The following is a 16,504-nucleotide window of genomic DNA, read 5'->3' as shown; positions in this document are numbered from 1 at the left end:
CTGATTCTGTTTACCAAATGAGGCAGATTTGTTACCTGTCAAGCCCCTTTTTACCACCACCAAAGAGGCTTTGTAGTTGTAACTTAAAAATGGCAATCGTCTTATCTCTGGTGACCAAATGGGACAAACTTGTCAAATGTACACTCTCTCTACCCACACACTGAAGTAGAATAGTCACAGATTACTACGAGTCATGCCGTTATTGGTCTTTGGCTGATATTATAATTTATGTGTTCATATGTTTGGTGTCACAACAGTTTCATGTTCTGGATCAAAATGGCATAAGAAGGACCAAAAACTTTAGCGAATTGGTTAACTTTTTGCCAAGTGGTAGATATTTAGTTTATGTGGTTTTATTTGTTTTATATCTTTGTGTGACATTAACTAATCTGTTTACGAGTCAGTTCATAAAAAAGGATTCATTACAACTATACTAAAATCTAAGGAAATCTAGAGCCCCATAAAATGACAGTAAAATATCCATTAGCCTATAAATTACTAATATTAAGCTTTTAGATAAAAAAAGAAAGCTTCCTTCTCAATAATGAAAAAGATAACCCCATCAATGAAAACAAGTACATGATGTTAAGGAAAATTTTTACTCAGTATCTACAGTATACTAGGCATTGGAATTAACAATAAGGACCAAAACACTTAAGAATTTACCTGGGAGAGACAATTATAAAATAATCAAATAAACTATGATAAGTACTATAAACAAAAAGTATGGAAAGTACTACATAGTAATTTAAAAGCACATATTAGATAGCCATGACTTTGTGTGTGTTTGTGCAGGTGAGTGAGGGGTTAGTCAGGGAAGGTGTATCTGAGTAAATGATTATTTCTTTAAGCATGGTTTCCTTTGGCTCTCTGAATATATTTATAATGACTGCTTTGAAGTTTTTGTCTGTTAAGTCCAAAATTGAGAAACGAAGTAAAAATACGAGTTTACTGGGTGAAGAGGGGAGGATAACAGTCTTGCTTATAAAAGGAACTGCAGGTCTTATGGCCCTGAGGTAGAAAGGAGTATAGTGAACTTAAGAAGTTAAAGATCAGGATGGTTGGAATATAGAATGCCAGAGTGGCAGGCAGAGAAGTGAACAATCCATCTGGAGAGGTGGGCCAGGTAACGCAGGGTCATGTAGACTCTTGTGAAAAATCTGGGTCTTTTGGTTTTAATCAAACAAGTGACATGAATTGATTGGTGTTTTTAAAAGACCACTCTGACTTTACTGTAGAACATGGATTAAAGGTGGGGTGGCCAGCATTCAGCAAGAGAGATAAATAGGAAGGTCAATTTAGTTTTTAGTAATAGTAAAGAAACGTAATAAAATACCCACAGATTAAAGACAATAAAGCTATTCTTTCTTTAGGACAAAACCAATAGAATTTTCCTGCATAGCAAATTATAAAACTTTCAACAGATAACATTCCAGTAACTAATAACTCTTGAGACAAAAGAATTTTAAAATCCACATTTAAAAAGAATAAACAATCTGTAATCAATACTTTTATGGAAAAATTTAATCATTTCTTTTATGGCAAATCACATAAACTTTTTTTGTGCCTCTGAGATCTGCATAAAGACAGTTTAGTCTAAACTCTCAGCTATATGATAAGAATATGAAGGCCCATGGAGTTCTGGTGAACTGCCTAAGGCCGCAAACATATTTGACGACAGAACTACTGAAACATGAGTTAAATAAAAGAAAACAAAAATTATTTCAGCACTTCTGAGATTCTTTCATTGCCTTTGGCTTTTGACAGTTTGACTATGATATGTCTGGGTATGGATATCTGTGGTTATCCTATTTTGAGTTTGTTGAGTTTCTTAGATGTGTAGATTAATGTTTTTCATCAAATTTGAGACATTTGCAGCCATTCTTTCTTCAAATACATCTGCTCCTTTCTCTCTCTCCTTTCCTTCTGATACTCCTGTTATAAATTTGTTGGTGAGCATGTCGTCCTAAACTTCTCTGAGGCTCTGTTATTTTCTTTCTTCTTTGAATGACATAATTTCTCTTGATGTCTTCCAGGTTCACTGATTCTTCTCTGCTTTTCAAATATACTTTTGAGTCCTTCCAATAAAATTTTCATTTCAATTATTGTACTTTTCAACTCCAGAATTTCGGTTTGGTACTTTAAAAACGTAATTTCTATCTCTTTAAAACCTTCTGTATTAGAGGAGACATTGTCATCACACCTTACTTAACCTTTTTTTTTTTTTTTTTAGACCAGGTCTCACCTGTCATCTAGGCTGGAGTGTAGTGGCATAAACACAGCTCACTGCAGCCTTGACCTCCTGGGCAAAAGTGATCCTCGCATCTCAGCCTCCTGAGTAGCTGGGACAACAGGCACATGCCACTACACCCAGCTAACTTTTTTTCTATTTTGAAGAGACAGGGTTTTGCCATGTTGCCTAGGCTGGTCCCAAATTCCTGGGCTCAAGTGATTGTCCTGCCTCAGCTTCCCAAAATGCTATGATTACAGGTGTGAGCCACAGCATCTGGCCTTACTTTACTTCTTTAAGCATAGCTTCCTTTAGTTCTCTGAATATATTTATAATGGCTGCTTTGAAGTTTTGGTTGGTTAAGTACACCATCTAGGCCATCTTACAAGCAGCTGGAGCTCATGATTATTATTTGCTTATTTGTTCAGTGACTTGGTTGAAATATTTCATTTAAGTCTGTTTCTCCCAAAGTATGAAGCTTCTGATGTACCTCAGAGTATGCAGCCTTGAGCATACATACAATCATCCTTCAGTGACACTGGCTTTAGCAGGGTTCTTCTTCTTTTTTTTTGAGACAGTCTTGCTCTGTCACCCAGGCTGGAGTGCAGTGGTGCGATCTTGGCTCACTGCAACCTCTACCTCCTGGGTTCAAGCAATTCTCCAGCCTCAACTTTCTGAGTATCTGGGACTACAGGCACGCACCACCAAGCCCAGCTAACTTAGCAGGGCTCTTGGTCTCTTCCCCTGATCTCTGTGTTAAGCTTTCTGTCTTTCTTGATATTACAGCCAGATATTAGTTTCCTCTATTTGCCAGCTGATTATTCTACTGTTTTTGACAATGTCCTCATGCATAAATTGTACCACAGTCTGATTCAATTAAACGTAGGGTCCTTTGTGAGGTCATTTTTGAGGCCAGTCTTTGAGGTTTGTCCTATCCCATCAGGACTCCTCCTAGCTATCTCTGTCTCTGGCTTTCTCTGGTAAACCAGCTGCTATGCTTTTAGCTTGTTACTCTTAATTCTTATGTGTTTACCATTAAAATCTTCATTGTTCAGAGCCCCATTACGTTGGAACTTTCCCGTACTCCATATAAAGTTAGTTCTTTGAGGAGCGCTTCAGAGCTACTGTTGCTAAGGCTGTCTCCCATTCTGGCCAAAATCTCTGAGTCATTGCCCTGGAGCCAGGTTGGGGATAGTGGCCTACTTCTCTTGGAGTGACACTTTTGCTTTGTGAGAAAGACACTGGTGAGGGTGGTAGCCTCTGGTCTTCTCAGCTTGTCTTTCTGATGTGGAACCTCTCTCCCCTCTATAAACAAAATGAGGTGAAAGCAGTTGAGGCCCTAGTATTTTTGGCCTGCTGAGTGGAGTGAGAGCTTTTTGGACCAGATCTCTGCCCTATGGGAAGGAATCTGACAACTTCTTGATGGTACTCTCTAGAATTTAGCATCTGCAACATGGAGCTGAGGGATATAAGAAATACTGGCCGTCTGCCCCTCCTATGGAGATACTGTAGCCCTTGACTAGAAGCTGGAGGGAAACAGAGCCCCATCTTCCTGGCCACACATGGCTGAACTGAAGCTTCTGTTATGCTAATCTGGGGGTGCGGGGAGGCAAAAAGCAGGTCATGACTCAAGGGCCATAAATTATTTTTACCGAGATTTAGTAGCTTTTCTCAAATAAATGTTTTCTTGTTTGCTGACTTTTCATGTAACCTTAGGATAATTACCAGAGACTTTAAATACTTAAAAAAAAAATAGTTTTCACTAATTACGGTTTCCTGCTGAGGATGGTTCTGTGGAGCTTCTCTCAGACCACCATTTAGGAACTGATAATTCCCACTCTGTATTTCTGAAGTACAGAGGTTACTGGCAAACTAGTATTATTGTATAAGTGAAGAATTAATTTTATTTATATAGGCATACCTTGGAGATATTGCAAGTTCAGTTCCAGATCACCACAATAAAGTGAGTATCATAATAAAGCAAATCACACAAATGTTCTGGTTTCTCAGCATGTATAAAAGCTATGTTTACACTACACTATAGTCTACTAAGTACAACAGCATATGCCCAAAAATATACATGCCATAATTTAAAAATAATTTATTGCTGAAAAAAGTGCTAATGACCATGTGAATCTTCAGCAGGGTGTAATCTTGCTGTTGGTAGAGGGTCTTGCCTCAATGTGTATGGCTGCTGACTGATCCAGGGTGGTGGCTGCTGAACATTGGGGCAGCTGTGGCAGTTTCTTAAAATAAGACAATAAAATTTGCTGAATTGATAGACTCTTCCTTTCGCAAAATATTTCTGTTTGTTGGCACTTTACCCTTAGTAGAACTTTCAAAATTGGAGTCAATTCTCTTGAATCCTGCTGCTGTTTTACTAAGTAATAATGTAAACATTTTGTTGTCATTTCAACAATGTGTCCAGTAGCTTCACCAAGAGTAGGGTCTATCTCAAGAAATTACTTTACTTGTTTATCCTCAAGAGGCAACTCTTCATTCATTTAAGTTTTATGATGAGATTGAAGCAATTCAGTCACATATTGAGGCTCTACTTCTAATTCCAATTATCTTGCTTTTTCCACCACAGTGACCATTACTTCCTCCACTGAAGTCTTGAACCCCTCAAGGTTATCCATGAAGGTTAGAACCAACTTCTTCCAAACTCCTTTTCATGTTGATATTTTGACCTCCTCTCATGAATCCCAAATGTTCTTAATGGCATTTAGATTGGTAAATTCTTTCCAGAAGCTTTCAATTTACTTTTTCCAGATCCATCAGAGGAATCACTATCTATGACACTATATAGCCTTACAAAATGTATTTCTTAAATAAGACTTAAAAGTCAAAATGACTCCCTTACCCATGGGCTGCAGAATGAATGTCGTGTTAGCAGGCATGAAACCAACATTTATCTCCTTGTACATCTGGATTGGAGCTTTTGGGTGACTATGTGCATTGTCAATGAGCAGTAATATTTTGAAAGGAATGTTTTTCTGAATAGTAGGCTTCAACAATATGTTTACAATATTAGGTAGACCATGCTGTTAACAGATATGCTGTCATCTAGGCTTTCTTGTTCCATTTATAGAGCACAGGCAGAGTAGATTAAGCATATTTCTTAAGGGCCCAAGGATTTTTGAAATGGTAAATAAGCACTGGCTTCAACCTAAAGGTATCAGCTGCATTAGCCCCTAACAACAGAGTCAGCATATCCTTTGAAGCTTTGAAGTCAAACACTGACTTCTCCTCTCTAGCTACGAAAGTTCTAGACGGCATTTTCTTCCAATGGAAAGCTGTTTCACCTACACTGAAAAATCTGTTGTTTAGTGCAGCCACCTTTATCAATGATCTTTGCTAGACAGGGATAATTTGCTGTAGCTGCTACATCAACACTTGCTGCTTCACCTTGCATTTTTTAAGTTATGGAGATGGCATTTTTCCTTAAATCACATAAACCAACCTTTGCTAGCTTTTAATTATTCTTCTCCAGCTTCCTCTCCTCTCTCAGCCTTGATAAAGTTGAAGAGAGTTAGGGCCTTGCTCTGGATTTGGCTTTGGTTTAGGGGTATGTCATGACTAGTTTGATCTTCTATTCAGACTATACTACTAAAATTTTCTCCATGTCAGCAACAAGGCTGTTTTCCTTTCTTACTACTCATGTGTTCACTAGAGTAACACTTTTAATTTCCTTCAAAAACTTTTCCTTTGCATTTACAACTTGGCTGTTTGGTGCAAGAGGCCTAGCTTTTGGCTTATCTTGGCTTTGGGTATGCCGTCCTCACTAAGCATAATCATCTCTCGCTTTTGATTTAAAGTCAGAGACATGTAACTTCCTTTTACTTCAACATTTCAAGGCCACCGTAGGGTTATTATTGGCCTAATTTCAATATTGTTCTGTCTCAGGGTCTAAAAGGGCTTGAGGAAAGGGAGATAAATGGGTAATGGCCAGTTGGTAGAACAATCAGAATACATACATTTATCAATTAAGTTTGCCATCTTAAGGGTGTAGTTTGTGGCATTCCAAAATAATTACAGTAGTAACATCAAAGATCACTAATCACAGATTACTAAATCAGATATAATAATAAAGTTTGAAATATTGTAAAGAATTACCAAAATGTGACATAGAAATATGAAAAAAGCTCCTGCTGTTGAAAAAAATGGTGCTGATAGACTTGCTCAATGCAGGGCTGCCACAAACCTTCAATTTGTAAAAATAATAATATCTGTGAAACACAATAAAGCACAATAAAGTGAGATATACCTGTATATTCAAAAATTTACTGAGTACTAAGAATTAGATACAGGGTTACATATTAGCTACCTAAACAAACTTTTAGAAGAAGATTTTTGTATTCTCTAACTTTTAATTAATAACTAACTCTACATTAAAATGGAATTGTAAGTCTACTATTTTAAAAAATTAATTATGCATTTGAAATCACAGGAATCTCTTAAAATTGTTTCTGAGGTTATTTAAAATTTTAACTTTATAAATAAATCTTATAAAGTCTTTATACTTTAGCTCTTGCAACACATGATAAATCTTCTTGACAGATGCTTATTTAACTTTATCTTCTCTCTTAAACATATATACACCACAACACCACTATCAAACGAAAACCTGCTCATACAAACAGCAGGGACCAACTTACATTTAATCGAGCAGAAATTGCTGTGTAGAATACATGTATTTCCTCTATGACATTTGTACTGACATTCATTCAAAATCAAATTATTAATATGTACGTATAATCTTTTAAAAAAGAACATCATATAGGCAATTCTATATAAATTACATATTTTCTATTTATGATAAATGATTTTATCCTAGTAGATGTGAAAAAGTAAAAATCCAAGCATCCACAATATCAGCAAATGAAATGATCAAAGGATAATCAGGACAATCTAAATTTATTTTGAAACATTATTTATTCAATATCTTTAATTTTAAAAGTATAATGCAAAATGCTTTCTCCAAACATCTTGGAATGGCTTAAATATGAATTTGACATCTGATTTAAGCATCTGTGCCAATAACAAAGATAGAAAACTTACCTGCCAATACCTCCTTGTTGTATCACATATGACAAAAAGAAACAATTGGGAACTATTATTCTCCTATCTAATTTCACAGTAAAAACAAAAGGTAATCTTATCCCAAACTTAGAACATTTCATCTGACAAGCATGCCATGGATTACAAAAGGATTTAGTCAACAACAGAGATATCTCCTAAAGTATCATGATTTAGAGAAACTAAAACAAGAACACTATATATTTTAATTTTTAAACTTACCTGATATAAATAATCTTCAAATACAAAATAATAATCATCATTGCTTGCTGTCAACTTCACATCCTATAATTAAAAGTAGACAGTACTGAAAAGAACCCAAATGGATCTGTCTGTAGTACTAAAGCATACAATCAGTATTTAGAAGCATTATCACAATAAATTTATTACTTTTATTGTGATTAGATTAGATTTTACCATTGCTATATTTACTGAACTAATATATGTGACACATTATTTGATGTCGAATTCCTCATTTAAGGTCCCATTAGTAATTCTTTAATATTTATTTCAATTTTATCTCCTTTTAATCTAATATTTAGATGGCTTAAAGCTAGAAAAGAAAAGCGGATGCAAGCATAACATCCAGAAGCAATCATAACAATCTGGCCCCAAATTACTGTTCCAATATCACTGTTGAAGTCCACATTCTTGCCATTCCCACAAAAGACCAAATATCTTTCATGCCTTTGTGATTATTCACTTGCAAGTCACCACTTGTTAGTGAGAGAGCAGGAACATTGATTTTCTGCATTATGAGTTTAAGGGCCAGTTCATTGACTTCCCCTGGATAGCATATTAGTTTCCTTCTTTAAATATATTCCTATTCTCACTTTCTGACTTGAGTTTACCTTAATGATTTCTATGAATCTCCCTATGAGACTTTAGCCACTTTGAGCTCAAATGTCTTAAATGTTTTTTGTATATGTAGTACCACCACAGTGCTTAGCACCTAAATACCCAATACATGTTTGATGAGTAAAAATAAAAATGATAAAATTATATTACAGGAAAATATAATTAATTTCTATTAATAATTCATCAGTATATAGGTACCCCTCTCTAATAACATGCAAACAAATGAACAAAAGTCTAGAAAAATAAACTAAAACATTCCCCCAGGATTGTTTCTGAATATTATGTCCAGAGTTGGAACTTGCTGCTTGTGTGCTTTGGTGTAAAGAACATGAAATTCCAACAGATTTAACTAAGATTTGAAATGCAGTTCCATTACTTTTAGCTGTATAACTTTGGTCAGTAACTCTGAGCCTAATCTCCATATACATAAATGAGGATACAACCGCCTACTTCAGAAAGGATAGGTAAATGCTTAGCACAGTATCAGATAAAGAGTAGATATCCAGAAAACTTTTTTTAAAAAATTCACCAAAATTCCTTTTACTTATAATAGTGTTTATCTATTTATAAGTAAATATACATCTCAAACCTTACATGTATCCAAAAACTCCAGTTGTAAACTACATCATGCTTTTAGACCCAATATATAATCAATTCAACAAGTACTGATTGGCTGGGATAAAGGATACGAAAATCAAAACCAACAAACAAACAAAAAAGAAGACAAACAAAAAAGTGTTTATCATCAAGAAGTCTACAATCTCACTGGCGAGATAGTAAAAACATGGGAAAATCACAAAGAAATGTTACAAAAATCCACGGTCAAATAGTTCAAACGGTCTGCAAAATTCAACCAGGCTGTTGAGCCAAGTAGCAATCAGGGGAGGATGGAAAGAGTCATAGATGACTCTGGGGGTAGCAAATGTGTGCTAAGTCTGAAAAAACCATAATGACACAGATTAAGGAGAAAGAAATGGTCCAGCTTTCTATGTCAGAAGACAACCTAGACAAAGGTAGAGATCATGCATTCTCAACAGGGGGATACTATTGCCTTTGGGGGCATGAAAACTGGTTCTTGGAGGTCAACAAATTTTACATACTACAATGATATGTGGCCGACCAGAGCTCATCCCTACCCACCCAAATCTTACTTTTTGTTATTTACTTTTTCTTATTAGAGATAAGTTAATTAATCTTTCTCTCCAGGAGCATGATAATGAAGAAAGGTTGAAAAACACTAGTAATGGTTGAAAACTATAGAATACATGGATACAAGGCAAGTTTGTTAAAAAAAAAAAACAGAACCATTTAATAAATTAGCCTAGGGAGGGTTCGATGATGTTCCATACTCACAACATCATTGGCTCAGAACATCTATGACTTTCCATCCTCCCCTGATTGCTACTTTGCTCAACAGCCTGGTTGAATTTTGTAGACTGTTTGAGCTATTTGATCATGGATTTTGTAACACTGCCTTGTTCCATTCATCCCTTTAACCTTTAAAAGAATTCCACCTTGTTTTCAGTTAAATGTAAAATAAGTCTTTGCTATAGGGAACCGTAATGAAACAGAATTTTTTTTTAAGTGATCATTCCCTTAACGGCTGACTTTAATAATGTTTGGAGTGATCGGCAGAGCCCAGCTAAGAGACAGATATCTTCCTAAAAACATTCATGTTGTGCACAGGACAGATGCCATCAACAGTTTTACTCAATCCCTCAGGCACAAATTACTTCCTTCTTGGAACAGATTTGCCTTACTGACTCAAACTGAAATTCATGTTGGAGACAAAGAGAACTCTCATCCTAGTACTTCTTACTTTTTTGAGCTTTTTCACGTGTGAGTTTCCTTTCATTTGATTAGAAAAGAGGCTAACGGTCTTATAGCCCAAAAGATCTCTTACCATATGTAATTCGTGCATTACTGCTAGCCAACACGAATATTACATAGTACTACAAATGCTTTACCATCCATAAAGCATACAATTACATATTTACTGGCAACTCGTCCAGAACATGCTTACAAGCAAGAACCCTACCAGAACAATTTAACTATAACACATACTGCCTAAACATCCAAAGCTCACAACACAGTCCACTAGAATATCAACCGACCTGAAAAACCCATTAGCATATTTTGATAAAATAATCCACTGAGCATAATAATTTGACCTCAAAGTTAATAATAGTACCTGTGATCCAAATCTAGTGAAAAACCTCTGTGAGATTCAAGACTTTCCGTCAAAGGACTGTGTTCTCTAAACTCTCATTTCCATTTACTGTAGAGCTTAGTGGTTAAGAATACAGTTCTGAAGTCAGATTGGCTAGGTCTAAATCTTGGCTTCACTACTTAATATGTTAATTTAAACAAATTTCTTTCTTTATCTCAATTTCCTCATTTGTAAAATAACAAAATAACTACTTTCTACTTTGTTACAACACACGTGTCACTATGTTGCTGGCTGCTGGTAAGTAAGGAAATGATGTTAGTATAACATGGAAATTGTATTGGTTCAGATGCAATTTTTATTAAGCAAGAGGAGTTAGAGCAGAGGCAGGAGAATTATAACCATCAGCAGGAAAAAAAAAATTGTCTTCAGCTCAGCTGCTGCTGCACAGGCATGAGACTTTATAGTTGCATTTTAAGAACATTAAAAACGGACATTGGCACTGAGGCTCCCTCTCCAGAGAGGCACACTCCCAGCCCAGAACATTTCTCCCCTGCTGTTCTCTTGTGCTCACCTTAACAGTAGCTCCAGTGGCCCAGAGCACCACTTCTATTTGCATTATTTTAGCACTTCTATATTATTATTTTTACACATTTTTAATAGCTCCTACCAGACCAGCCTGCCTGAGCTGATTCTTCTCCCAGGCTACCAATGATTGCTTTTGTTAGTACTATGATTACAAAGTTGCAAAAATTGTGAGTGGATCTACCCCAACCCTGTTTTGTCCATAAGCTCTGTTATTTTTAATGTGTGGTTTTACAGAATGCAAGTTTTTTTCCCCAGAAAAACAATGCATTTATAATTCACAGCCTAAATGTTGGTATCTGCTACTCTTAGGTAGTTGTAGGCATTAAATAGTAATCTATGTAAAGGGTTTGGAATACTATATGGCACAATAAGCAGTCATTTGTTAGTAATAGTTATTATTACCCCTGGCCAGGTTCTATTCAGACAAATTTTCAGGTCCTCAATATGTAATCTTCTTTTCCCCATTTCTGAGACCTGTAATAACATGCCTTTCTCCCTTATATTTCAAATCTAAATTTAAAATCTAAGACTTTTAAGCTGCCTAATATTAATTCAAAATTATTCATATCCTATATTACACATAAAGTGTTAGCTACACCAGACTAATCTGGTTCACCTTTTATGTAACACAGTTATAAGCTGTTTTTTAGTTGCCATGGACCCCCAGGTTGAAGGTCATGTAACCTGAGCATGCCCAGATGAAACAAGCATGCAACCACAGGTGGAACCTATATGATAGGACTAAGGAGTGGGGTCTGAATTAAGAAGTGGACACCACACGGCAGTATCCAGGATTCAATCACATCAAGCCCTGGCATCACCCCATGGCAGGATCCAACCTGATCAAACCTTTCTAGCTACAAAAACCCAGTGATTTGGTGCTTGGCTTTCTATTGTGTACTGGAAAACGGACCCTGTTTGGCTCAGTGATGAAAGCATTAACTCAGCTCTCAACTTGATTATCAGATGCTTGGAGGCAAAAACTCAATGTATCTCTACCTTAAAACTTGAGATATACTTAGCCATATGTCTAGAAACTAAAAGAAATTAAAAATTAAAAATGACTTCAATATAAAGAGAATATACAAGTAGGCCCTAAAGAATCATAAGATAAAAATATTATACTCCCGTTTTGCTTTTCAGTTGCCTTTTTACTTTGTTTGTGTAGAAAGCCTGAATTTAGAGATATAAGAAATGCTTATTATCTTCATCAAAAAGTAGGAGGACTAGGAAAGAATCATGAAGGCAGCTTCAAAGGGAAAGAAGATAACACAGAATGGAAACTGCAAATTTTGAACATCAACTTTATATGTATACATCTAATCACTTAAAATTATTTTTCAAGGTTAATATCATTATACATAGTACAGGCTCTGCATACTAAAGAACCTCAATTTTTAATGATATTAATGAAAAGGAAAAAACTAAGTTGACTTTTACTTACTTTATAGATTAGACTGTCCACCAAAAGGTCATGTTGTATCACATTGGTCTTAAGCTGCTCATAATACAAGACATCCTAAATTTAAAAGTAAAACAAAAAAATTAAAGGTCAATCACATTTATAAAGTCAGCCTCAAATTCAAATAATAATCAATAGTATTCTAAACACTAAGAAGGGCAGGAACTCAGTTTTATTCACTACTGTAACCCTCATGCCTAACAGTAGATGTTCAATAAATATACTTACTCCTATCACTTAGGATAACGTCTGGCACCTAGTGAGCATTCAGTCAATATTTGCTAAGTTAACTATAAATTAGCTTTAATAGCAAATACAGCATTTATTGAGTATTTATAGGCACCAGGAACTATTTTACCCACTTTACAAGAGTTAACTCATTTAATCCCAAACCAACAAAATGAATTAGGTCAGTGATTGTTATTCCCATTCATGCTTGAGAAACTGAAGCCAAGAGAGAAAAGTAACTTGCTATCCAAGACCATAAAGCTAGTAAGATTTAACCTCAAGAAACCTGGCCCCACAACCTGTACAAAAAACTCAGAAGGATTACTTTATACTGCCTTTCTAGTACCTAAATTATTACAAAATAAAAAGTTTAAGCATAACAAAGCACTCCTGGTAGTAAAAGCAATCATATAGCATATAAAGTAAGTCAGCTTTTAATATTAGAATATGGTCCCATATGCTTGAGCTCAGGAGTTTGAGGTTACAGTGAGTTATGATTCAGCCACTGCTCTCCAGCCTGGGAGACAGAATGAGACCCAATCTCTAAAATAAATAAATACAAAAATATGGCCTCATAATATTATAAAATCTTATTAACTGCACAATTATGAGGTTAGGCTAATGTTTAATGTAATAGAGAATAAGAAGTGGAAGAGAGGGAAAACGGAAAGTGGAGAGAATAAGGGAGGAAAGAAAGTGCGAGGAGGGACTAGAGACAGTAATCAAGTTAAGCATCAGGTTCACAGTTGGTCGGAGCATTAAGGATGAAGGTAGGGATCAACTGGGTAATAGTTATGCTAACGAGAGATGGAAATATTATCTCATTGCTTTAGCTGACCCATGTATTCCTCCAAATCCCTCCTTTCACCTCTCAGGCACGTTAGCCCTAGCCTCCTCTCAAATCCAAAGGCAAAATTTAGCACACGCGGATCTGTATGACTCCTGACCTCACAGAAGAGTTGTGGGATAGAGTCATCTGGGATAAGGAGGAATATTTACTGCATGTAGCTGCCTTGCCAGGATAAAATCTGACTCTATGTTTCCTGAAATATGATTTCTACATCACGAAAGATGTTTAATACGTAGCTCTTTGGCTTGAGTCAAAGTGCTCTTTGCCTAACGATGATCTGGGCCTTTACTGGCTATTTTTAGTCATTTAAATTTTAATTAAAAAGCCTTAAATGGTTATCACTGATGTTTTCATTTTTTAACTAAAGCAAAATTATTTTACTATTTTATTTATCTTCCATTGTATCTACTGAATTCATCTCTCTGGCTAGAATGCAGGCTCCTTAATGGTGGAAACAGCACCTAATTCAAATATCAATTCCTGCCAGTGGGCATAAGTGAAGTAATGCAAAAGCTACGTTTAGGGGTTTGCCTCTTTTTAAAAATAAGTTTAAAATGACAAACTAATATATGACCATTAAAATAAGTGAAACAATCTAAAGTAAAATAAAGAAAAAGTTAAGCATCTTTTCTCCTTCCATTCAACTGCCCCAAAATACCTAATATTATTTGTATTGGGTATTGTATTTGTGGTGTTATTTGTAATTTGTATTCTTCCACGCTTATACCTATCTCCATGCTTATATGACTATGTAATCATAGTTGGGCGTTTGTGTTGTCGTTTTTCAATATGAAATGGAATCATACCATACTCATTATTCAGCTTCTCTAACCTAATGCTATATCATGGTTTTCCTTCTTGTTAAACAATACACATTTAACTCATTCTTTTTAATAGTTACATATATTTTAATATTTTTAAAGCTGTGGTATAGATTTGACACAATTTGTTTAATCATATCCCTATAGATGGATACTCAGGTTGTTTGTCCCTGCAAATAATTTTGTAATAAATATCCTAAGGCACTATGCTTTTATATCTACAGAATAAACTGGCAAAGGCAGGATTATAGGCTGAAGTCTGTATGTATCTTTCCTTTTTTTTTTTTTTTTTTTTTTTGAGACAGAGTCTCGCTCTGTCGCCCAGGCTGGAGTGCAATGGCACGATCTCGGCTCACTGCAAGCTCCGCCTCCCGAGTTCACGCCATTTTCCTGCCTCAGCCTCCCAAGTAGCTGGGACTACAGGCGCCCGCCACCACGCCTGGCTAATTTTTTGTATTTCTAGTAGAGACGGGGTTTCACCGTGTTAGCCAGGATGGTCTCCATCTCCTGAACCTCATGATCCACCCACCTCAGCCTCCCAAAGTGCTGGGATTACAGGCGTGAGCCAACGTGCCTGGCCAAGGCTGTATGTATCTTAAACTGGGCTACAAATTGCCTGACTAATCGCAGAAAAAAAATCAATTCGAATTCCCACCAGTAACATGAGAGCACATTTTATCTATGTACTCACCTCTTTTAAACATTTTCATGCTTGAGAAACATTTCGATGTATTGATTTGCACTTTCCTAACTCATAATACAGTTGAAGAACCTTTCATATTTTATCGGCCATTTGAATTTCCATTTCAATGATTTGTCATTCATAACATACACCTATTTTTCTAGTAGATTATCTTTCTCTTAATAATTTGTTAGATTTGTTGTTTATAAGGAAGATTAACTGTCATTTGAAATGCAAAAATGTGTTACTTGATTTTGGTTTATGGTATAGATTGACAATTTATTTTTCTGTTTAGTTTTTGTGGGTATATAGTAGATATATATACTTATGAGTTACATGAGATATTTTGATATAGGAATGCAGTGTGTAATAATCACATCAGGGTAAATGCCTCAAGCATTTATCTTTTGTGTTACAAACAATCCAATTATAGTCTTTTAGTTATTTTTAAAAGTACAATTATTTTTATTATAGTCACTCCGTTGTGCTAGCAAATACTAGGTCTTATTCACTTGTTCTATTTTTTGTAACCATTAACCTTCCCCACTTCCCCTGCACCTGCACTACCCTTACCAGCCTCTGGTAACCACCTTTTTATCCTCCATCTCCATGAGTTCAGTTGTTTTACTTTTTAGCTCCCATGAGTAAGTGAGATCCTGCAAAGTTTGTCTTTCTATGACTGGCTTATTTCACTTAACATAATGACCTCCAGTTCCATCCATGTTGTTGCAAGTGACAGGATCTTACTATTTTTCATGGCTGAAGAGTATTCCGTTGTATATTTGTACTACATTTTCTTTATGCATTCCTCTGATGATAAAAATTTGGGTTACTTCCAAATATTGGCTATTGTGAATAGTGCTGCAATAAACATGAGAGTGCAGATATCTCTTTGATATACTTATTTCCTTTCTTTTGGGGATATATGTAGGAGTGGGATTCCTGGATAAGATGGTAGCTCTATTTTTAGTATTTTGAAGAACCTCCAAATTTTTCTCCATAGTGGTTCTGCTAACTTACATTCCCACCAACAGTGAAGGAGGGTTCCCTTTTCTCCACATCCTTGCCAACATACATTGACCATTTTTAAAAAGTACTCTAGGGCTTTGGGTTTTCTTACTAGATTTGGGCAAGGCTCCCCCACCACATGTTTATACAAATATTTTCCTAATTTTATTTCTAAAATTGTCAATTAATTTTTTTTTAATATTTATAATCCACCTGGAATTTATTCTTGTACCTAGTTATCAAAAGGTCTGTTTTCTTTCAGAAGGATGGTCAATTATCAGCATCATTTATTAAATAAACCATGCATTTGCAATTGAAATAAAATGCTAGACCTGGATCTATTTATGGACTCACCATTCATTATTTTTCATAATTTATCGGACTATTCTTAAACATTTAATCTCCATGAGAACTTTAAGATAATTTCATCCAGTTAAAAATAAAATTAATTCTCTAATAAATTTGTTTTGGAAAAACTGACAAATTTTATAATATTAAGACTTTCCTGTTTTTATGAATGACATTAAGGCT

At 35.4% G+C, this 16,504-nt stretch overlaps 1 protein-coding gene across 1 annotated transcript in view; it reads right to left on the bottom strand.

The window, feature by feature from the left end:
* TBC1D19 (TBC1 domain family member 19) overlaps nt 1-16,504 on the bottom strand; it is a 177,186-nt gene that overhangs the window by 57,753 nt on the left and 102,929 nt on the right. The window contains exons 12-13 of the mRNA XM_033213934.1: nt 12,367-12,441; nt 7,532-7,594 (exon numbers count right to left, since the gene is read on the bottom strand). Coding sequence (XP_033069825.1) covers nt 7,532-7,594; nt 12,367-12,441 — 138 coding nt within the window. The remainder of the gene's footprint in view (nt 1-7,531; nt 7,595-12,366; nt 12,442-16,504) is intronic.

Source organism: Trachypithecus francoisi, unplaced genomic scaffold, assembly GCF_009764315.1.
Source record: "Trachypithecus francoisi isolate TF-2019V2 unplaced genomic scaffold, Tfra_2.0 Lachesis_group1, whole genome shotgun sequence".
Classification (NCBI taxonomy): domain Eukaryota; kingdom Metazoa; phylum Chordata; class Mammalia; order Primates; family Cercopithecidae; genus Trachypithecus; species Trachypithecus francoisi.
Note: the sequence above shows the minus strand (reverse complement) of the source record. Positions and strands in the feature narration are given on the sequence as shown.